The sequence below is a fragment of the Osmerus eperlanus genome, chromosome 14 (assembly GCF_963692335.1).
Source record: "Osmerus eperlanus chromosome 14, fOsmEpe2.1, whole genome shotgun sequence".
Lineage (NCBI taxonomy): Eukaryota > Metazoa > Chordata > Actinopteri > Osmeriformes > Osmeridae > Osmerus > Osmerus eperlanus.
In genome coordinates this window covers 7,986,123-8,011,050 of record NC_085031.1, presented here as the reverse complement: position 1 = coordinate 8,011,050, position 24,928 = coordinate 7,986,123, and the positions used below count along the sequence as shown (strand labels likewise).

The window sequence follows — 24,928 nt, the reverse complement described above, 5'->3', positions numbered from 1 at the left end:
TGGAAATGTGTTTAATTCAAATTGTCTGAGTAAAAAACGTATTAACATAACTGTTTTGCAATTTACAGAAGAGCAGCCACACTGAATTATTTGGAGACCTGAGTTACCCTTTTAATTTCAGTACAACAGTAATTGGCCTGCGGTTACATGGTAATGCAAATATTTACCTTTGCTGTAAAACACACATGAAAGGTCCTCAGGCAATTCATTCTTAAAATTCTTCGGCTAGTGCATTCCCTCCTCGCTAAAACAAAAGTGCTATTTAGATTGCATCGTTGAATTCAGTTGTTTTTACAAAGTTCGACAGGGAGAAGTCTGGACGCCAAATAGCCATCCGTTTAAATGGAAGTTGCCATTACTATCTCAGCCACGTGGGGGTAGCAAAGATGACATCACCTCAATCAAAAAGTCAAGGAGAGAGAGTATGATCGAGAAAAATAGATAACGCCCGGTGTCTTTAAATGTGTCTAAGAAATGTTAACTTTTTAATGACGGTGTGTCGGCAATTATTTCCCAAAGACAAGTCTGTCTACACATGCACCCTATGCAAACGGCCCTTGTTCAGATCACTGCAAATCAGCAGCTCATGGAACGCTCCATAAATCATTAAGGGGTTAAGGCTTCGTGATAGAGTTCGAAAAAAATCCAAAACTTTCTAATCTTTAGAAATTATCAGGCGGTGGGAGGAGCCAATAGAGGGCTGAGCTCAGTTGTGAGTGTGATACTCACTTGAGTCAGCAGCCCCGTGCGTCCTATCCAATCATTTAAGCTCTCCAATCGTCTCGTATAATTGCGTCGAAAAGCCCATAGTGGGGTACAGGTGTTCGGAGGTTACCGCTCTAGAGGAGATGATCTTTCAACGAAACGGGTCACCTCTTCTGATATCAGTGTTCTTTATGTTCTGCTCCCAAGGCTTGCTTTGGTCTTACCGTGAAGAGCATGATGCCACTGACAGGTATGAGCGTACTGATTTATTACTTTTAATACATGTTTGCTGTGCGGCTATAGACGAGAAAGTGTATTCGATTAAGTCATGCAATTATTTTACAGTGAAGTTTGTTCAGAAAACAAGATCGCCACAACAAAATATCCTTGCTTTAAAACATCTGGAGAGGTGACGACATGCTACAGGTAGGAAAGATTTTCGAATCAAAACTTGCGTGAAATTATGTTTACTATACGTCGATATGTGTCCTATGAATGGACTAACTTGCACAATGAAACATGTCATTGAGACTTTAAATATACTTTAAATGTTTGACCACAAGATACATAGGTAAAGGTAGCATATTTTCCAACCTGAATTGCCCTCTCTATAAAATAAGCACATAGAACTCCACAGTCGTTCTTAATGGGTGGATGATGTGAACAGGTCATCTGTGTTTCTCTGAGACATACATGTCCTAAAATTAAGTCAGAGGGCATTCTTTATTCGTTGAATGTCTGGCAAAGCTCTGCTCATCCTTACAGGCTAGAGCAGACACAGACAACCCTTAAAGCACCACCTTAAAGCCTGTCTGATCGCCCTATGTCTCACATAATTGTTTATGCTCTTTAAGTGATTAGGTTGCTTATGGTTAGCCTATTGGATGAAATCTCTTGTTGTGTATATTGTTTATTCATAGAAGACAGATGTGGTGGTACAGGTAACACAAAATAAGTTTGCATAGCTTTGCAATCCACTCCCCAAGTGGATTGTACAAGTTAACACATGACTGGCTCTGTATTACACTGTAGTTGTGTAATGGCAGGAGGTCTTATCAGCATCATTGTAAACAGTGCTTCAGCGCTTGTCCCTGGGATGTACTTTCCTAAATATGCACTGCAGAATCTAAATGTTCAGTTTGGTCCTTGGTTTTGTTTGGTAATTTGTGATTTCATCCTTGTTGAGGTATGCTGTGCAAGTGTTTCCAGTGAGGACAGAGCCTCAGCTTATCATTTCCAACTGTTGGCAACTGCAGTTTTTGGTTGAATTGACAATTTGACCCTTCAAGCAAAAAACTTGACCCTGAAAGCCAAAAAATAAAAAGAATGTGCATTTGTTTGGATTCTCTCTAAGGAAACAAATACAGAGCTTTGTATGTTAGTAAAATCTTATTGGCTTACTTAATGAAACTGTATATTCTGTAGCTTAATGCAAATGAGGACTGAACAGTTAAAGAATACATCTTAAATGATGACTGGAGAGTGTGGTCCCTCACAATACCTGTCTGTCACAGACAAAACAATGGAGAAATAGGATGTCTTTTATATATCTCTTCTTGGTTGACGAGAGATTACACAAGGCAGTAATTACATAGAGTTGATTTATTGCATACACCAGCTAGCTGCTGGCCTGCTACTCCAGGGTTCATAGGAGATGCTAAGCTGAGCCAGGATTGCACTAACAGACCATTTCCATTCCAGCACCGCAACCGTCACACATAATTGACATGTGGCATATGTAGTTGTTGCTTTGTAATTCTCCTAAATATTTCAGGTGGTCTCAAGCAAGTTGTCTCCCTCCTCCCACAGCCATGCCCCTCTTCCTCTCGAATGCTTCTATGCCCTGGCGTTCCTGGGTAAATTAGTTGAACTGAACTAAAGGACACATCATTTGATGTGATAAATAACGTAAAAACATTTTTACCCCATGTGAGGCAAGATAGCCACAATACAGACACACACACTCACTCCTGTTATACACATCTCTTTTGGCATTTTGATGGTATCCCACAATTGTTGGTATTTTCCATCTTCATTAAAGGAGACAAGTGTTTTGATGTTGTTTTGTCTCTATAGCACAATGTCCTCACCTTGACAATAGTCCTATATTAATCCACAAAAATGGGCCTTAGGGTTGGCAATTAAACTTGACTCTGAGTTGCATTATCTTACTGTTAAACCATAGGGATTAAATCCCCTTTGCCGATCCCATCTCCTGGCCACTTACTAAATTCTGTGTAAATTGCAATTATATCTGTTACTGTGGGCATTTTGGATTAATATCAGGCCATATCAGGTTTCTGGGCTGTGACATTCTGGGCTTGTTCCCATCGCAACGTCAGTCATTAAGAGGGAGAGAGATTGAGCTCTATGATTGCTGTAGTTGGCTGTCAGCTGTCATTTTTACAGCATCTGGAATGACAAACTATCTTTTTGTGGCCCAGCCTGAGGGCTGAGTTAGATCCACCCCCCACCCCCCCTTATGTTCACCTTCTGATTTATTCCTTGTTAGCTGGGTTTGAGGTTTTTGAATTTCACTGTGAATGTTCTCTGCATTGTTAACTGACTGCTGTGCAATGTTGGAGGATATGACAAAAATACAAAAAACTTGAAAATAAAGACTGTGCCATGTGTTGATAAAGCATGAGTTCCTTCAAGATAATGACATTTTTGTTGACTCCACAGGAAGTACAGTCTGCCCCAGTATGCATTTCTTTGTGCAGTGTAGAATGGTCTCCTGTGGGTTTTGTAAATATTTCGAATTTTTCTACAGTTTCTGAAGAAACTCTTGCATAGAGTTTCACATTCAAAGTAGCCATGCATGTCTCATCAGTTGATTATTGTACCATCAAACTAAAGAGCTCTGTTTATTGCACTTTTGAGTCTAACGGAAATATTAGGCAATTTACAATGATTAATATGCGTCACTGACATCTAGTCCAGATGGTTTTTATTAGTGGAAATCTAATCATTAGGCAAGCACTTGATGTATGTTACTGAAAGAGCTGTCATCTCTGTTGTAAAATACCAGTCAGTGGAACTCCATGGAATTGAGCATTGAGCAATACATGACACGCTAGAGCTGTATTCTCAAAAGTGGCATTGATGTAACAGGAAATGTCTGTCAATGTTAGTGTGTGTGTGTTTCACTTTACTTAACGTTTCACCCCGCGAGACCCAATGGCAAAGCAGTGATAAATTCACAACACGTTGTGACACATTCTATTGTAAACAAAATGGTTAAGATTCATTTTGAACGAGAGGCTCTTGTTTCCAAAAACGATGAAGTACCTGAGTGAATAAAGACGTGTTCTGATGTATTCATATCCAGCTGGGACTTTAGTTACCTAGGAACAGTGTTGTGTTGGCAATAGAGCTACAGTAAAATCTCAGGTGTTATGTAATGTCTATTAATGGTCTTCCTTTACAAATATTTTTCCTTGAAGACTAGATCTCCATGTGTGAATAGGGAGCATGGAACAAATTCTTAATGTTTCCCAACATCTAGAGGGAAACAAGATTTTGTAAACTTAGGCTCTTTATGGTATCTAAGATCAAATTGTTGCCAAAAATGTTTCAAATGTAAACCTGCCTTGGTTTTTACGTTTAAACATTTATGTTCAAATTGCCTTGTAAAATAGTGACATAAAAGCATTATAAGCTTTTTCCAAATGGTTTTTAAGCATATTCTGCTTACTACTACCCTAACATCATGAACTGCAGCTGCAAAGACTGTCCAATATCTCTCTCTATTCATAAAATATTAGCTGTAATCATTAAAACCAAAAGACTGTTCCAGGAGAAATGATATGTTGGATTCTGGCTGTTGTCCCTGGAGACTTATCAACTAAACCTCTCCCATTGTGTTCTGTTCAACACTTTCAAGTCCATGCTTGTGAGGCTATGATGTGATCTCTCCACAGAGTTTAAGGGATGTTAATTATATATTTCAAGTAGGTTTTTGGGGAGTCCTTTAGTGGTGTCTCCCAAACAGCTGAAAGGCCATTCAAGTGAGGTCATAAGCTAGAGAGGTTAGCTGCTGTATGATGGGAACGATCTCAGCTGTCACATTGAAGTGCTCCTGTTTACAAAAAAGTGAACATGTAGATAAGGTTGTTAACTGAAGTCATTATCATCACTGTTATTGTTACCTGTCAAGATTACCAAAGGGCGTTACGGGAGACACATTCATTATTGTTGTATTTTACTGGTCTGTACTTGCTAAGGTGCTAAACTTCCAAACAATCTACCATATCCTCTGTCCTGTTCTTGATGCATCCTACTTCACTTTTGTTAGTGAAACACAACAAATCTGTTTAAGAAAGCATAAGACTTTAATTTCATTACCAGATAATGGTAAACTGTGGTGAAGATTTGGCCAGAATATTATTCAGCACTTTCAGAAGAAACAACCATAACCCATGCTCCAGGCCAGCTGAAGGCTTCCATACCCTTCCCTGAAAAGGAGTGAGGAAATTTTTGTTGGGGTGAGTTATGTTGGTGAGTGCAGGGGAGGACGTGTTGTTTGTGTTTAGCAGCATTCCTCAATGAGTTATGTGTAGCTCCAGAAACACTGTCTCTACTCTGGAGTTTGCTACCCCCCCTCCTACTACCCTTTGTTTCCTGTCGAAGAACACCTCTCTTTGACTTACAGTATACCAATGTGTGATGAAATATAGTATATACAGCAGGATACAGGTTTTGGAGCACAGACATTTCATTAATGTGGAATTAATGTGCTCAAATTGCAGTTAGTAGTTACTGTCAAAATGTTGCTGGAAGTGAGCTGAATTACATTAGGGTGTGATCTCTTTCTTTCCTCTTCTCTCTTTCTTTTTCTTATTTTTTTTCCTGTCTCATTCTTTAACAGTGTTCTTTCCATGTGTTAATCGTATCCTCACCCCAAACCATACATTTCCATTAGTTTTTTTCTATGGTACAGCAGCGAGATCTATTGCAAAACATCTATCACGAAGCACACCTCATTTAGACTCATGATAACTTAAATCACCTGCAGATACAGAAAAAACTTAACTCTAAGTTAAGTTATTCCCACAATGTATCTGTTTTTTGTTTTCCAGTTAATAATAATGCAATTTCTTAGCAATATTTCTGCACCTTGGTTGCAGATGTGATGGTAATTTGGTAATTTGATTTGTTCATCTGTTTTAGTTTGACTACATATTGGAATACAAGACATGCCTTCCCAGAAAGGCCATGACTTCAAATAATTTGTAATGGTTTGGGATGCCTTAAGTGGTTTTATCAGAAATGCACTATAGTTATAGTGGATTGGGAAATTACATTTTATTTCCCAGTGCTGTATCAATCAGAATATATCAAACAAGAAGAAACATTTGGAACCAAGGACCGTTAATGATGATGGATTTGCAACGCTATTATAATAGCAAAATCCTAAAACGCATTAGATTTATGTGAATTTCCGGAACTCAGAATATCAGATGCTAATCAAAGATAAGAATGGTTATAAATGCTTAAACTGAGATGCATTTACGATTTAATGAAAATATTTGAAATAGGGAAGCAATATATATAAATAAATCCAATAGTCCCCATACACATGTAGGATCCCTCTGTGTTATCACTTCTAAAGATCTTGGTATGATAGAATCTGATACGCTACTAAATCAACATCTTACACTGGGGTGCAACAATTTCCGTATGTCTTAAAATTCCATTCTAAATTTGCATTATAGAACCATAAATAACTGTATAGATTCTTGTTGAATAAAATGTATCCAATATGAATCAAATTAGAAGAGTTATTTTGCTTCTGTGAAATGGCCTATATAAATGTACTGTTACACATTAAACCTTATTGAAAACTCATGTTGACATGTCAATTGTGTCTTCTAAATAATGACACTTTCAGAGATTCTAGCCTATTTAGAGAAATACAACCCTTTGGACAGGCTGTCTGCAGTCTCCGGCCTTGCCATGACCTGTCATTTTCCTGTCATGGTGCACAGTGAACCATCCTGTGGTTATGCTACGGGCATGCTACAGTTGTGCTAGCACATGGTCGCTAATCTCTAAAGCAGAGGTTGTGGTTGTGTGGCCTGCCCCTACTCTCTCGCTTGATAAAAACACAAAGTGTTTGGATCCTGCTGCAAGAGAGAATGCCTGTTGTTATCTTAGTACTGCATGTAAGCCTAATCAAAAGACTTGGATGTGATAAAATTGAAATTTTAATGTTAATTTTGTAATGTTAAATGTTTTATTATTGTTCCTCAACCTGGGGCCCACTGTTAATTTATTCTCACATTAGTAAAAAAGCATAAGATGACAACTCATAAGTCCTGCAGGACAGCAGCAAGCCAAAGGAAATGTTCCACACTGCTCCATTAAACATAGCCATACCAATCATTCTCTATTGCAAACAGCTGCCCCCTTCAAGATTAATAAAATAGTTTAGAACATAAGCTTCACATTTAGTGCTTTTTGGCATCACAAACATCACCCTCTGCCATTGTAATAATCTTGCAGGTATGCTTTTGAATTGTAATATATTGTCAGTTGTTTCCAGTACTTTTAGTTACACCTCACTGCTGGGCTGTCTTGACACAATGATTCACCCTGACAGTCCAAACTGTTTTACTCAAAGGTGGAAAGTCCTCCTTGGTCTTGGAGACCGCTGTAAGGGGACTGCATGTTATTGCATTTTATTTCTTCATGCCGAATCAAGTATACAAGTTGGTATTATGATATTTAAATAATATTTAATATAATATAGTCCTCAGACAATCATGTCTTAGTAAAAAAAGAAAATCTAACCAGCTTTTTACAGTTTCTTTATGTTTGCTGGATTTTAGCTCCAAATGTTTTCCTTTTGGTTGAAATGTTGACATAGGTTCAATTTTTAAAGAGGTCACTTCCCAAGTGAACACTTCTCATACACTCAACTCTTTCGTCATATGACTTCCTATATGAATTTAAGTAAATAATATTATATCGACATAATGTGGACATAATAAGTAAATGATGGTATATATCATTTGACAAGATGATAGAATGTGTTATTGATTAAGAACTCTATTTTTATGAATTCTGTGTCATTTTTGTCATCTTCAAACAATCTTAAGATTCAAAAAGATGGAATTTGATAATGAAGACACCAAACCATAGAATATCATAATATTTCTTCATACGGCATGCCTTTGATACTCCTTGCAGTATTTCAGCTTTGTAGACATCGAGGACACTAACAGTAATACAGTGTTTTAATCTGTAGAATCTGGTCTGTAGCCAGTAGTGTGTATGGTTCGAGTTATAGGAGGAAAAAAACAAGAGGATACAATATGACTGGTGAAGTTTCCTTGGAACAAACCCATAGACAGCCACGTTCTCTACAATTTCCTGGGATGTCAGGATGAGACGCATCAGACAGAAGTCACTTGTTCCCTGCTGGGGGGATATTGTTGACATCCATAGGTGAGATAAGAAAAGCCTGTGGGTTTGTCTGCGGGTGAGTGGTTTTGTTTCTCTATTTCAGCAGGGGAAAGCACCCTCAGATAATGGATCACATATTTTCCTCCTGATCTAGGTTATAACCGGTCATGTTTTCAGAATTTAGAGGATGATAGGTGGTTTTTAGATCTTTTAGGCTGATAAAAGAAAAGCAAATTAAAAGAAAAAAACACTCCTTTCCTCACTAGTTTCCCAAGCCCTTTGGTGGTCTTCGTATGTCTTCACATCGTACTGAAATGTTGAATGTGTTTTGAGTCCATTGCCTGCGGATGTTGAGGTGGTAATGTAATGAATACCACAAATCAACTCTGTCTTTCTGTGAGACACGTACCACATGTACCCACATTGACAATTAAAGGCAATTCCTAATGTTTCCTCTGAGTCTAGCATGAATGATGTATGAGATAGGTATACAGGAAACGAAGGCAAAGGGGCATGACTGAAAAAGGGTAGGCCTATGGAATTACGAGATTAAATGAAGCAGTACCCTTGTGCAAACTCTGTCTTGAGAGGGTGTTTTTTGGGATGAGGGGTCTTGCCCCGACAATTGAAACAATTTGGCTGTCTGAAGAAACTCAAGTACAACTGAGTACAACCTCATTTAGCAATAGTTCTCCACCGTGTTCACGTGGTGTATTATGAGCTGATGTGCTCTTTCTGTTTGATTCATCATTGTGCTGTCTCTCTTCCAACTCTCACTTTTTCTTTATTTTTCTTTCACTTTCTGTGTCTTTCCTTCTCTGGCTTACAGCTGCCATGTTGTCTCTGTTAAACAGTGTTTAATACCGCCTTCCTCTGTGCTCTGGGGTCAGGGAGTCAGCAGAATAGGGGCGAACGGCCAGAGAAGCAGCAGGGTTCTGGAGCTTTCTCAGACAGCCCAATTGACTGCTTCACTCAAGGCTGGAAACTACACACTTCCTCCCCCACAGGCTTCCCACTCTGGGCTGTTTTTGGACTTCCATTCTTGGAAATACAGAATTAATGTAAAAAGAGGAGAAATACAACAAGAATGTATTCACAAATCAATAGATACTATGTTTCAAAGCAATTTAGTCATTGGTGAATTGCTTCGGGTTCTACTGTACAATTTGTGTCTGTAATGGACAGTATCCAGCTGACATTTAGTATGTGTAATATCAATTTCCAACATGATTCACCCTGCCCAGATGTGTAAAAGCAGAGTAATTGTGTTACAAAAACAGATAATATAGCAGAGAAGTTGAACTACGTTGTGGCAAATGTTTTTCTGAACAAATGATAGAGTATCACTTGCTGTCTTTACCTCCTGTCACCTGCTGAGAGTAATATTTTTTGTCAAGCAGATGACCCATCCAGGATGTGTGTTTTTTGTTGTTGTTTTTTAACATTTTTGATGACATAAGGTATTCAAGCATTCTTAGGTTCTCCTGCCCCAGAGTTAATGTCTTCCTTTAAACAGTATTCTCCTAGGACTTTGTGTTTGGACACAGCTACATCTTTCCAGCACAGACTGTCCTTTTTGATATATCGTTGTGTAGTTTTGACTTGCTGGTAATATTTCTCCTCACATTATTTTCACTTTGTGATGATGACCATGTCTCGTATACGTCAACATTTAGTTTGTTTCGACATCGCCAACTTATTATAGATCTCTGCTCACAGTGACATCATGTGAATGTGCTTCATGTCGTAAGATGTCTAAATACAAGTGGTTATGTAAACACTGTGAAAATTTTAAAGAACTGGAATGTTTTTCTTATCATGAACTGCTGCATGTTGACTGAATCTTTATGTCCTTGTGTTTGTCGTGTAAATTCCACTTTAGTGACCTGCAAAAGCTGGGTGCTTGTCATCATCTGGCTCCTTTTCCTGGTACTTAATTTGACCAGTTTAGTATGACTGTGTTTGTGTGTCATTGTGTGCATTTTATTGCTTAAATGAATATAAAAGTGTGTTTGGATGTGTGGATGCAACAAGAACTAAGAAACTTTATGAATACAAATTATTCTCTCTCTCTAGTATATTGACCCCAAATTAATATATTGGTTTTAGACAGTTGTTTGTTGCTGAGAACACAAAAACGGGACTTCCTGTTGGCCTCTTAGTCCTGTTTGTCACTATCGTCTCATCTGTTGACGGCACCACAGCTCCAGTCATTCTAAAAGGCATTTCTATTCTTGAAAGGCATTGCTTTAGGAATTCCTTTTGATAGGAGGGAGCTCATTTAGTAATGTTTAATGAAGAGGTAAGCAGATGGTTTCATCCAAAGCAAGATTCAAATCATTTAGAAAGAGAGTAAAAGGTGAAGGATCATAATTGCTGGAGATATGATAGTACAGGCCTGTATAACATGGGATATGGAATATGGGAGTCAGGTGGCTGAGCGGTGAGGGAATCGGGCTAGTAATCCGAAGATTGCCAGTTCGATTCCCGGTCAAGCCAACTGACGTTGTGTCCTTGGGCAAGGCACTTCACCCTACTTGCCTCGGGGGAATGTCCCTGTACTTACTGTAAGTCGCTCTGGATAAGAGCGTCTGCTAAATGACTAAATGTAAATGTAAATGTATAACATCTGACTGCTGGTTACAGGAAAATCAACGCAAGTGAAAGCATTGTTTTCACAAAGGAACACAATGGTTTCATAATACAAATATTTTGTAAATAGTTCAGATCTGCCTAGAGCACTGATACCTTCATGCTTAGAATTTTAAATCTGTTGACTTCCAACCCCCCCCCCTCCCTGAAAAAAATCATGTTTGGTTGGCCGCAAATCCAAGTGTTTAAATAAAGCATTCTCACATGTATAACAAACTGCTGGTAATCAAAACTGGAATCAGTTCTACACAGTCCAATAGGCACACTGAAATGGGTCCTCCTACTCCATAGAGGATATTTAGCACTACATGCGTTTTTAATTGAGTCTCTCAAAGGAAACGTGGGGGGCGTAGAGAAAGAGAAGTCCAATCCATCTGGCCCTGTTTGAGTTGAATGTTGAGACATTGGTTGTGCTTTGTCAGTGTTCTTGATGGGAAAATGTATCAAGACCTACTAAGCATTCAGGCAGAGAGAAGTGTGTGTGTGTGTGTGTGTGTGCCTGCCAGGCTCCCAGACTGTATGGCCTCTGGCAGGATCCTGCAGTCAGACATAAAAGACTAGTCTGGGGGAACTTGGATTGTTACGTTGTTGTTACGGAAAAAAACCCCATCTCAGTGTGTTTGATACAATGTCTCTTAAAGTGACAGATAAGAAAGGCGAGGACGAAACAAAAACAAGCTGGCTCTGAGGGGACCTGCACGGCACCACATGGGCTCTCACAGCTGTCCTTGCTGAGTGGGACTGTGACCCACTTTGTTTTATAACCCAGTGTCTCAGAGAACTGTATGCAAGGAAAAGGATCGTGCAGGCTAATCAGTCACTGAAGGTGGCATGAGGTTAAGTATCCGTAGCTGTCTCAGGGACATCGTGCGGCACTGGGCAGTTGCATGTGTGCGTACCAACTTGTCCTGACTGACTTTGTGTGGTTGTTCTTGTGTTTGTGTGAGTGTGTGTGTGTGTTGCTCTGCATTGCAGAGCAGGCAAGTGTTTGTTTAGTGGGAGTCCTATGAATGTTTATGAGGTAATTAGAGTCCTTATAGCTAACTGGGGGTAACTGAGGTCAAGTTAATCTGTGTTGGTATTTCATGGGGCCCCTGAAATATGATACGGATGACTACAGAAAGTAAAATAACCTTAAAGAAAGCACAGGCGGAAAAGCAGTCCCAAACTGTCTGTGACTGACCTTGATCTCGCTGTCTTGGAACAGACATTACTGTGTGTGTGTGTGGGGGGGGGGGGGGTGGTGCGCGTGTGTCGGTGTGTGCGTGAAATAAGTTCATTATGAGTAGTGTTACATGTTTGGTATATCATTTTACACCTCTTAAGCCTAACTGATTGTCCTTCATGAATAGTGATGCAAATTATAACATACGTGTCTTAAGATAGTTTTGCTTTTGTGCAGATTGGACAGTATGATGAATGGCCTTTGTGGGCCGAAGCACAGTTTGAAAACAAAATTCCCTCCTTTAATATTGATGTATTCATGTAAGGAATCAAACAAACAATTTGATTGTTCCTGAGTCCAATCTCCCTGGATAGCAATATAGATCTACCGCTTAAAAAATCTAAATGGCTTGCAGGAAGGTGAAGGGTCATTTTAAGTAGGTTTGGGGATTAATCGATGCACCGTATTGACTTGTACAGCTGAAAAAAGACACTGTCTTTGGAAAGGCAGAGCTCAGTCATTTTCAGTTTCAGAGTTGGCACAGAATACAGAGGTCTTTCAGAGCCTTTTAGAGGTCCAAAGGTTTACGTAGTGTGCCCAAACCCCAAAACTGCATGGGTAAAACGCCCCAAAATATTAAACTGCTTTCCATATTTAAAACATATTTTATTCCATTTCTAGGAGGTAAGGTATCAATTTTTCCTTTATGCCTTTTGAACAGGTTTGCCCTCTAACCATCTCTCACTTTACAATATGTATTGGGTTAGTGGTGTGGTTATTTCACTGTTAAAGCACAATGACCCTTGCAAATCAGTTCTAGCTTGGTGCCAATCCCCATGAGTTCCTTTTCAGCATCTGGTTTATGCTCTGAGGTGCCCGTATCACTGGTATCTTTGTTCAGTGTTTTTACTGCTGCTCAGACACCCCCTTTCATCTTCATGGAGAACCTCAGTGTTTGAATCAAGCCCCAGCAAAATACTGACAAATGTGAATCGGTAGATTTGGGGGGGAAACTATGTAGTAAAAAATAAAAACATTGCTTCTCTGTGTCTTTTTTTGTCCTATTGTGTCTAGCATTGTGCGAGGGATGGTTTGAGGACACCATTTTTGATCCACAAAAGTTCTTGAGAATGCAATGAAAAGTGTCCCATTTCCAATGAAGAGGCACACTGACTTTTAGCCCTCAGACTGAAATCTATTTGCTTTCTTGTTGACATTTGACTGGCTGGTTATTTTCCTAAGATGGCTCTTGTCCATCCTCGATAAAACTCTCAAGATGTTCACATCCACATGTGTGTGGGTGCATGAGCTGAGTGTTCACTAATCTTTGTAACTTGCCTGAGTATACAACTTAGCCTGTGAAATAATCACAGATTCTCCGAACTTTGATCGGAACAGGATCAAACACCCTCTGTGTTGAGAATTGTGGTCCTCAAGAGTGGGCTCTTCATCCCACTCCCTCCCTTATGCCTTTGTCTGTGAGATATCCAACGATAGTTTCTGTCAAACATATGCACACACACATACCAATGTAACCCACATCCAATTCCCAGCCCAGACCTGGAGTGCCTCTCAAGTAGGGAACTGATCAGGCACTAAATCAGACACAGTCACAGGGGTAGCGGTGTTGAGAGGCAGCAGAGACTTAGAATCAGATTGTTGCAGGTTCACATCCCTTCTGGGAAACTGAAGAGTAGTGAGGGAGGTCCTTGCTGCTCCCACTTGAGGCAATAAAATGTCCAGCTGCATGTGTGGAGAGCACTTGAATGGGAAATGTACGCACCGAATATATGGCTCCACAACTTGGGGGGAATGTCCATTTCAGCACTGTGATGATGCCGTTGCATGAACACTGAAGAGCCCAGTTGACAAAATGTTAGATGAAAGTGTGAGGCATTGTGTTGTTTGACATATTACTGCATTTCCTCATGGATTAAGTTCAGATGGCACAGTTTTGCACAATCCAATTAATTCAAGCAAGCTAATCAGATCTGTAAGGCGGAATGAACAAGGGCATACAGTACTGTCGATAGCATCTTTATGGAACATAGCCCAGCCACATGCTGATTCATTGAATCAACAAATGGCAGCATAAAAAGATCATTACAATAGAAAGCAGAGCTGAACATGGGGCATTTACAGACCACACAGATTGAGGACTGAATGGGAAAGAGGGCACTTAAACAGCCTGCCATCCCCCCAACTCCCTCCCCTTTACACCTGAATCGAAGCCATAAACTGTTACAGAGCCCACCCGTTCTCTGCACCGGTGAATCATGAGAACTTACCGGCATTGCTGTGATGTAACAGTACACTGGGATTCGTCTTTGAAGAGAAACACCTGGCATCACTTTACGGTTTTTACTGTTAGCTTGAGTCGGTTTCAGTAGGCTACATTGTAGCTGTTAAACCTGCACTACAAGAATTGTCTGTCCATTTGTAGCATCACAAAACTTTGTGACAAAAACCTATGCTTGTTTCATCAAACATCCTGCAATAGTTGCTTTCAGCTATGAAAAATTGATGCACAACTCTGGCAAGTTATGGCCAGACTATTCCCTGCAACATCCCTGCTGGGAGTTGCGGCAACTGTAAGTAGTGGGGCTTTCCTCTCATGTGAACCCAACCAGCCAGGGAAAGCACATTGACCTGGCATCTCCTACTCTCTGGGCAAGCGAGTGTTGTGGATGTTGTAATCTCATCAGAAGAGATAATCGTCCAAACAGATCTGCATAGAAGTCAGGGGAAAAGGACATGGAATGTACACAGTTTTTATGATTTGAGATCCTCTATATATTACCAATAAACTTATGGTGAGATCAGACTGTGGTCTTTTTAAACCCTCCGCAAGTGTTTTTTACATGAATGTGTTTTTTTTTTTTTTCAGGAAAAAATGCTGCAAAGGCTTTAAGTTTGTGTTGGGCCAGTGCATTCCTGAAGGTATGGAAATCTTTGATGTTTGGATGAGATGTTTGGATGGTTGTCTGCAGTTTTTAGTTCTGATTTATTTTGGAAGTGGTCTGTTTCCTTTTGTACCATGGGTTTTCCTTACTTGGCTGAAAAATCGTTATATTGATGTTACAGAAAACAGTAAGAATGCCAGACAATTTTTTTGTTTTCAAACTACTTTTGTATTTCATGCTATGTTTTGTTTCTGTGGGATTTTTTCTCAGTTACCATATTGTTAAAAATGTACATGCATTTTGTGGAAGCCACATCGTTTCTGAATACTGTATGTTAATCGCTGCTCCAATTTAAATCAAGATACCAAGGGCATACTCTAACTGAAAATAAATCTGTAAGTTAATGAACATTGACTGAAGAGGTGATTTGAGAGGCCATTGAAATGTGACCCAATGGTTTTGCAGACTATGATGTGTGCGCTGGCGCCCCCTGTGAACAGCAGTGCACAGACCACTTTGGCCGTATTGTGTGCACCTGTTACCCAGGCTACCGCTACGACCGAGAGCGTCACAGGAACCGAGATAAACCATATTGTCTGGGTGAGTTTGTTATTATGCTCCACAGCCAATAGAGTCACTGTTCCATATTTGATTCTAATAGAACAGAATACTTGACTTGACTTGTTAAATAAATGGGAATATTATTCTGAGGGTTAAGACCCACCTCGATTTCTTCAAGACGTTTACAAATCTATGCTTTTTGAAAACACTTCACATTTTAATAATGTAACTTAAACTGTTACCCATTATTGTTAGTTGGAAAAAGCATAGGATTCATCATCAAGGAATCAGACAGTCTCATGTGTAGCTGTTCTTTTCAAACAGCCTCTCCTTGCCAGAGGTCACACAAGCACAACCAGCAAGCATGCCACTGTGTTCTCTTCATCCTTTCCTCTCCCTTCTCTCGTTACACACCCCTCAATGGTATAGACATCGACGAATGCGCCAGCAAAAATGAGACAATGTGCTCTCAGGTCTGTGTCAACTCTGTCGGGAGCTACAGGTGCGAGTGTGAGCATGGCTATTTCCTGGAGGAAGACAAGAAAACCTGCACCGTGGGGGAGAGAGGTGAGAACTTATTTTTAGTAGGCATTTCTTATTCCCTACCCTCCAGATGGGACATTTGATTGCGATGAGGAGGACTCAGCGCTGTGTGTGTGTACAGACACCTGGTAGTCATTACACGGGCAGCTCCTCCACTACGAGTTAAAATGATTCTTCCCCCCCTCCCTAAAAACACACAGCTCTGCCCCCTTGGCTCGTAGATTGTTTTGATTTGCCTGATGCCTCTGAAGCAAACATTAGAAATGGAGCAGAGAGGGGAAAAAAGGTTTGCTCGTAAATGAAGCAGTCAGAGGCAGGCAGGAGGTTATCTTCCACTTCTCAGATAGGCTGGTATGTTCAAGAAATAGCTTAATGGAACACAGCCATGGCCCGGTAAGTGCTGCCGAGGGTAAGAACATGTAAGAACACACTCTCACCTGCTCTGTGAAAACTAAGAACATGTAAGAACACACTCTCACCTGCTCTGTGAAAACAAAATTCCAACATCCTTCTCTACCGTTTACTCTGCTGCAGACGCAAAAGCAAAGCATTGCTGGGTGGCATATTTTGGTTTGTGTATTAACAGTTTTGTCCACCACTACCAACACATACACACAGCCTCCTACCGTCATTCAGATAATATACCTTGAACCAAGAGGAACGGCTGGTCGCGAGGTTGTCCCCATAACTTGCCAGCCTCAGTGCCACACGCAGGTCTGGACATGAGAAATGCTGCGAACTGTAGGTACATCAAGCTGAACTGTTAGGGGGAAGTCCTGCGACCCGTAGCTATTTAGTCGGCTCAGTTCCCCTACTGGCACATTTACTAGAACGGCTTCCTGCCTCCCTCTGCTGTGTTCAGTGACCTGTCACAACGGAGTCGAAGTGATGACATGTTACAATGTTTAGCTACATAACACTTGTCACTCATTGCCAACACAGCCAGTCAGCTTTTTATGCTATTAAATCCTTAATTATTAATGCCTTTTTTAGTTTGGATGTTACTCTTATCTGTGGAGTAAACACCATTGTTACTATAGTACAGTACAAGATTGCATGCATGTCAAATTGTCTCTCTTAAATAGAAGGTACACTGTAGAGGTGACATCCAGAGAACATGGTGAGGTGACTGTAGAGGTAACATCCAGAGAACATGGTGATGTAACTGTAGAGGTGACATCCAGAGAACATGGTGATGTAACTGTAGAGGTGACATCCAGAGAACATGGTGATGTAACTGTAGAGGTAACATCCAGAGAACATGGTGAGGTGACTGTAGAGGTGACATCCAGAGAACATGGTGAGGTGACTGTAGAGGTGACATCCAGAGAACATGGTGAGGTGACTGTGTTGTTCTGTGTATCCCAGCAGCTCGTCTCTTTGAGAAGTCGGACAACGTGATGAAGGTGGGAATGTGTTCGGCCACATGCGAGGACTTCCACCAGATCAAGATGGCTGTTCTACAGCTCAAACAGAAGGTGCTGCTTACCTCTGGGTGACAATGACAAACAGTTCCTCAGAGCCCTGAGGAACAGAACATCACTTTACAGACATCACATACTTACTCACATACTACATTACTACTAGATATACTCAAATCGACACTCTCGGGCTGGTGAACTGTGATTCTTTATTAGTCCTCTCATACCAGTCCCTATATGATGCACCTGCAAAGGGCTCCGAGTGACTGTGGGCCAAATTGTTCACTTGCTTTGTTTATCATTATGGGCTTATATTACCGTACCTGCCAACAGCTCAGAAATAACACCAGGTCTCCTTTTACACGTCCTCAGGGATGCATTACATAAGTTTACTGGCCAATAAAAAAAGATTGAAATAATTTCAAATACTGAAGCTAGTTAGTGGTTAGACTTATGTCCATGGTATTAAAATTTGTCGGCAAGTCATATTAAAGTCTGCCATGTGGTGATATTGCCCTGTGGATATTTGCAGCCTTTGCAGTTTGTGCCTATCTGAACACTAGTCTGTCAACAAGGCAACTCACCACTCTTCCCTGTAATACATGATATATCACTTGCAACTGTATGGGTACACACACTTTTCTTGCTGGAAAAAAAGGGAATGGATATTGAGCCAACAAAGCAATCGCGCTGAAAGGTAGTTCACTGCCTGTGTTTGGCTACAAGTACCTTAGGTATTTTAAGGGCAACAGAAAGGGGGTTGCTTCATCTGAGCTGCCTCCACCCTCCACAGAAAGGTTTGGAGGGAAATTGTAAAGAACGTCTTGTACCTCAGGTACAATATGATATCCCCTGCCATGTCAAACATCCAGTCGATACATATGGAAAACACATGTAAAATCTTCAACTGATTAGATTTCTGTAATAGATTTTTCTGAATAATAATTAACAATTTCATGCTCTGCTGAAGCAGACGAGCGTGCTACTCTTATGTTGGAGAAAATGTATTTCAGACATTTTTCAAAAAGTTATTTCAGAACATGACACTTGTGCACACGACGTTGTTTATAGTGTCTTTTTGTGTAAGTTACAAATTTACTTTCGCTGTGTAAAGTCGTGCTTTTATAAATAAATGTTCTTGGTTGATGGTCTTAGAATTGTGGTTTTGAAATGAATTAAGTTGTGTGGAAGGAGAAGCACACATGAGATGACATGAAAAATATTAAACGACTGGCGCGTTAGCGGTTATATGGCTACAAGAGTAAAGAGAGCGAGCAAAATAGAGCTATGTCTGTGGTTTATGGAGCCAGCCCAATAGCAGACCTAATTATGTGACCTGCAGGGTCATTCAAGCATATGACCCAAGCTCCACAATGGAACCCACCACTCTTTGTAAAAAATGTTTTAATGATTTAAATTGTGGTAGTAGGGAAGTCACCCCCACCCCATGCCCCAGAGAAGGTTTTATCCTGGGCCAGCTTTGCCTGGCTCACCTGAATGATTCACAGAGGTTTCCCTCTGCTCCATATGTCAGCTTTGCAGCTCCAATAAAAGGCCTATTGAGTTTCAAGTCTGGCAGGTTCCAATTGTAATTTGACAGACAGTGTTTTTCCTATGAGTTCTCTTCAAGTCTTCCCTCATGTAGCCTATGATTAGTGTAGTTGTATTGTCATGTAATATATATCCAGTGACAAATACGGTCCTTGAATGTTTTGTGAACAGCAATTTCCTCAGACAGACAGCTAAGATTCCCACCTAAATTACTTTACAATATGTGTACTGTTTCCCTCCTTGTCCTTGTTCTGACATCACTTCCTGTTTCAGATGCTGCCCAATAATGCAGAAGTCCACAAGCAGATGACCAGTGAGAAGATGCATTCCTTCCTGCCTGGGCCTTCTGGACAGCCAGGACTTCCAGGTGAGGACCCATATTGCTTATTGGGTCTCAGTATCTTTTACTAACAATCAAGCAGTTGAGGTTCACTCAGCCAGGACAGCTGTGGAAGCTGCCACGTGCTTCCTAGGTGAATCGGGAGATGCATGTTATTAATTGTGGGCTAAGCAGCGAATCTACAAAGGCACCCATTGTATTTTACCTTTTCTTATTATTATGCATCTTCTTATACTATTGGAGTCTATGGCAGCCCCTAGAACCGTGTGGTGAAAAGTTTTGGAATTTGGCACACTCATTAGGGACCTTGTCGAGATTATTTTCACCAAGTTTCATGTCTGTGCCTCAAGTACTCTAGTGCCACCAATGGGTCAAAATTGCTAGCTTGCAGCTGTATTACACAGAGTTATCCACTCTGCGATGCCATTGGGTTTGACTTGGAAGTTGCATTGAAATTTCTCGCTCTCTCTATCACTCTCTCTCTATCACTCTCTCACTATCACTCTTTCTCTTCCCTGGGACACCAAGGTCCACAGGGGGTCCCAGGACCTACCGGCCAGTCGGGACCCCCAGGCCTAGTCGGACCCAGGGGATTGATGGGGCCTGTAGGACCGTCACCAGACCTTGGCAACATCAAACAGGGCCGACGTGGACCAATGGTCAGTCCCCACGATGATATCCTTGTGTACTGTCCTACTGTACTACTGTTAAGAGGACTATAGGGAGTTATTACTCTAACATGTTGTTTTATTACACTATGTACAGTGAGTCAAGAAATTACATTATTATGCATTTTCTTATCCTCCCTTTTCCTGCAAGTATTATATTCTCCACTATATCAAATTCACAGTACATTTTAGATCTGCTGAGCTACCATGTTTGTAGTAACAAAGCGCTACTTATGCTGTGTGTGTATGTGCGTGAGTGTGTCTTTGCCTCCCCAGCTCATGATGACCTCTCTGGGGATATCAGGGACACTGCAGGTCTCCTATTCAGTCCATAGATCATGTGCTCTATGGTTGAGATTGACAGGAGGCGCGATTGATTTATTATCCTGGATGGGATTGGAGTGCCCCACTTGGCCCTTCATGTCACACAATAACTTCAGAAGGATAAATGGAACGTTAAATGTGTCCGACAGTGTCAGACACACTAAACACACCCTCACACTTACACACACTAAACGCACCCACACACTTACACACACTAAACGCACCCACACACTTACACACACTAAACACACCCTCTCACTTACACACACTAAACGCACCCACACACTTACACACACTAAACACACCCTCACACTTACACACACTAAACGCACCCACACACTTACACACACTAAACGCACCCTCACACTTACACACACTAAACACACCCTCACACTTACACACACTCCTGTCGTGCCCTTAGGGGGCAGCTTACAGACCCCTGGAGTTGACAAATGTTAATGATAATAACAGGGAAATGGCCGAATGCCAGCGTTGTTTTCTTTGGCTCGTTCTATGTTGAGGTTCTTGCAAGTTGCCTTGTCTATGAGTGTTGACCTTTCTTTTTTAATGTACCAGACCTGAGAAGCAACGTGTCAAAATGACAGAGGGAGAATGTTTATTAATGGTGGGTTTGCAACGGCCTGTATTAATGCGCCAGGCCTTTTGAAATGCTAGGCCTATCAGCACCTCTGATACTTACTTATGTGCAGTGTGGTGCTAGCACATGAGCTCCATGAAAAGTGTTATTCCTGTGAAGGAACCATTTGGGTTTCTACTATGATGGGTCTATAATCGCACTGTTCGCACCCTGACATTCTTCTGCTGATGGGCCTGAATGCATTTCTGTGACTGTGCATGAAGCCAAAGGGGAGGGGCCTTGCTGTCCCATAAGACTTCTTATTGGCTTTTGGGCATGTGTTTGGGCGTATCCCCGGGTCATGGGTGACATGTGAGGGGCGGTGTGAGTCTCTGAGTGCCCAGTGTGAATAAGCTTGGGCCTAAAGATCTGTCCCACACCCTTTATGTGGTCGCCAGGCCTCTTTCATTATGGTCATAACTTCAGGATGAGATACAGCTCTTTGCCTTTTGTGTGTTGAAAGCACTGTAATGCTTTGGAATTAGGCCCAAAATCAAGCCTTTCTAATCCTTGTTGAAGCTGTAAAATGAAATACAGTCACGATATCAGGGATTTTCTGTTTTTCAAACATACCCTAATAATCTCTTGGTTAATGTGCTTGAAGGATTATGGTTGATATTGATACCTGTGTTGTGTTTTTTGATCCTGTACAGGGCCCTCCAGGTGCCCCAGGAAAAGATGGTATGAAGGTGAGTGTGGACCTCCGTAGAATCCTTCTCATGTGCAACAGCTATTCTCTAAAACCAATGCAGTTTGTTAAGGCATTGGACTGTGAGGCTTCAAATTGTCAGTGAGCCACAAAAGCCTTCCCGATGCAGCAGATGTAAATACTGCCCTCATCTGGTCTGAAGATGACACAACATGCAACCAAATGATGAACGGGTACATTGTGAGAAGATTTTTATGAAACCAAGTGCAGATGTTAAAACAAAACAAAAAAACATGACGTAAGTGCATTAAATTCTGCATTATATGCTTAACATTTGGATTTGGACAAGAACCAGGTCAAGTGGTTGGCTAGTGCAGGCCTCATTACAGCCAAATTACCTATTTGTGTGGTTATGATTTGGTGAGTAGCTAAATCCTTAGCATTTAAGTTATAGTACACAAAGCATAGAGATTTGCGTTAGATCATTGCCTCACTACGATAGGTAATGTTTTTGAGAAGCACTCTTTGTCATATTTGCTGAAATAAACTTCACATCCTGATAGCAATCAATAAATCAAATGCTCTGACAGTAACATAAAATAAAATGTAATATCTGTGGCCGTAGTAGGACTGTAATAAATATGCCCAATCATTGCGTTTGGACCGAATACAATGATTGGATGGGGTGCTTGTCTGTCTACCTACCTCCCAGCAGTAGTCAGGCAGCGGGTACACGTGTTTTGGGGGAGTGTCTTTGAAGGGGGGGGTTGGGGTATTTTGAGTTGCATGCTTTCATACTCAAGCCAAAATGGCTAGTTTCGCAAAACTAACCTACCCTACCTTTAACCAAGCTTAATTGGATTTTCTCAATGCATTCTGGCGTTCACTCAAGTTCACTCAGTATGGCATCTTGTTTTCCCATGCTTGAATTACACAAAGAAGCTCCTCGACCAGCCAGTGAAATATTCTCATGCTTTTTGTACTGTAACTCATCTTAGCCAAATATTTGTTTTGTTTCCCCAGGGAGATCGTGGGGCTCCTGGACTTTCCGGACCACCAGTAAGACTCTATTTCGATGCCACTCACTGTATTATTATGTACTTCTAGTACTAAATACTACAGTATGATATACAGTAAAGCAGTAAAACTCAAATAAGTAATCCCATGAAAATAGCGTACCCCTAAGTACAGCAAATACACAGTAACCTACTTCCTAAGTTTTGTCCAGGATGTTATAGATGTTAATGCAAAAGTCCATCTGTACAAAGAAGAGAAAGAGGGATAATGAGTTGGGAAAAAGGATAGCGAAAGGGAGGGAAGGGGTGAAAACTGTCAAGAGATTTAAAAAAATAAGGTCTTGTGAACTGCTTAAGTTTAGAGGTCAATGAACAAATAAGCACCCTCCCGTTCCAGGAGGAACCAGACCAGAGCCAACGATGAATGTTCCTACAAAGCTTTTGAAGATGTTTTAGTCAATAGATCACACTAATGATGACAGAGTTCAGAAAAAAACACTAACTATCAAATTGTTCCACACCTGTGTGTAATAACACTGGAATGCCCCTCTCTACCAATACCAGTCTTAATAAGGAGGTTTGTCTTATTTAACGTATTACTACAATGTCAATACTGTGAAAATGTTACTGTTGTAAAGTTAAATTGTTTAACTTGACCTCCTCATGTATATACTGCCATTTATTGGTGACATAGCTGTCTATAGCCATTTCTGTGAAGGATTTTAATGTCCATTTTAAAGTCAGAAGACCTTCAAATGACTGTGGGATGAATCTTCTCTGACCCATGTGACCCAGGGCCCTCCCGGATCATTCGACTTCCTGTTGCTGCTGATGGCAGACATCCGTAACGACATCGCTGAGTTGCAGCGCAAAGTGTTGGGCAGGCAGATCCCCTCACCAGGGGAGGACTTCCCCATGGCCCCCCACAGCTGGGGGGATAACCAGGACATCTTGGAGGCCGGCTCTGGAGAGGACTACAATGACTCTACATCCCACGGAGGCAGGGCCAAGAGCAGTAGGAAGAGAAAGCCCACAAGGGACTTAACAGACTCTGAATGGACACCTTGAGAATGCTTGCATTTGACGCTGGTGTAAATAATAAGTATTTTATTTAACATATATTTTTGGACCCTCAGTTAGAATGTATTACTTTTTTTTACCAAATGTTTATTTTTATAAACTGGATATTGTGTGATATTTATATGTTGGACTGACTTGACCATCTTCAGCAGTATTTTGTCCAAGTTCTTTCCTGTTTTTAGGTCTCAGTGTTAGGTCTCCATCAGGCCTTTTCATTTTGGTGGAAGTGCTATTCTTTATCAGATGTATTGTCCCTGAAATATCAATCAGTAAAGGTTCCATTCTTTAAAGAGTAAACATTTATGTTGTAAGGGTAGCTAATGGGACCGCAGTAGGATTGTTATCGGTTTATATTTATTTTGTACGTCCAAACACTATTTTGGGATTATGTCTGGTTTCCATGATTACAAAGGAAGTGGGCAGCCCTGCTTCAAGGTTGAAGAATCCAGTGAGAACACACAAACCATCAATCATCAGGAGTGCCACTCACGTTAAACTTCTTTATCAAAATATTAATTTTAAAAAGCTTCCTTCGCAACATTGTGAAATCATACTTTCCTCTTGGTGGTCTCTTTTCTGTTTATACATTACAATGTCTGATAATGCAAAATAGCATGTCGTCAATTAAAACAACTGGAAAATAAAGTATGGAGATTGAGAATAGAGATATAGATAGAAAGAGACCTGGAATACTTCCTTTTGTGTGGCGATAGTTCGTCTGGTTGGTGTAGCTTCACATGACCAAAGTATTATTGCCTATTATTTGTTCTTCTGACTTATCTGTTTATAATAAGTGTTAGATTTAAGAGATTGCAATATAGGAGAGAAGTTGAAAATAAGAATCATAACTTGTATTTTTGGTGTGTGATGTCATGATTGGAGCAACATTAAAACTTGGGCTTTGATACAATCAGGCCTCCAGGCTTACAACCTTCCAAGCTTAAGCATTCCTTATCTCTGTCAAACTATTCTCCCTTTCAGCTGCAACTTCTCCCTTCAACTTTGTATCTCTCTCACACTCACACATTATCATTGTTTCTCTGAGCATAAGGCATAGATGCAATATGAGTATTGATCACAAAAATTATGTCTCATTCTAATTGAGGCTGAGGAGAGGTCTACCTCATTGACACAGATTAATGTGGGCTGGTGGATAAGAGCCATTTTAAATGTTTACTGAGTGTTTTTTGGTATTTATTTAATTGTCATGGACAGCTCCACACACAGGAATTCATGCTTACAAAACTGTCCTTCTAATATTTTATAACACATTCCTTCGAATTACAATGCTGATACTATACCT

General features: G+C 40.6%; 1 protein-coding gene across 2 annotated transcripts; it reads left to right on the top strand.

The window, feature by feature from the left end:
* The first annotated feature begins 723 nt into the window (after positions 1-723).
* ccbe1 (collagen and calcium binding EGF domains 1) lies at positions 724-24,559 on the top strand. Of its 2 annotated transcripts, none has more exons than XM_062478634.1 (11): positions 724-955; positions 1,051-1,131; positions 14,820-14,872; positions 15,301-15,435; positions 15,826-15,963; positions 17,311-17,417; positions 19,185-19,278; positions 19,780-19,910; positions 21,534-21,569; positions 22,553-22,588; positions 23,341-24,559. In XM_062478634.1, exons 1-11 carry the CDS (start codon positions 849-851, stop codon positions 23,611-23,613), a joined length of 1,191 nt encoding a protein of 396 aa, XP_062334618.1. In that variant the 5' UTR covers positions 724-848; the 3' UTR covers positions 23,614-24,559. The 2 variants fall into 2 exon arrangements, with proteins under 2 accessions (XP_062334618.1, XP_062334617.1); XM_062478633.1 differs by having other exon boundaries at positions 17,308-17,417.
* The last annotated feature ends 369 nt before the right edge of the window (positions 24,560-24,928 follow it).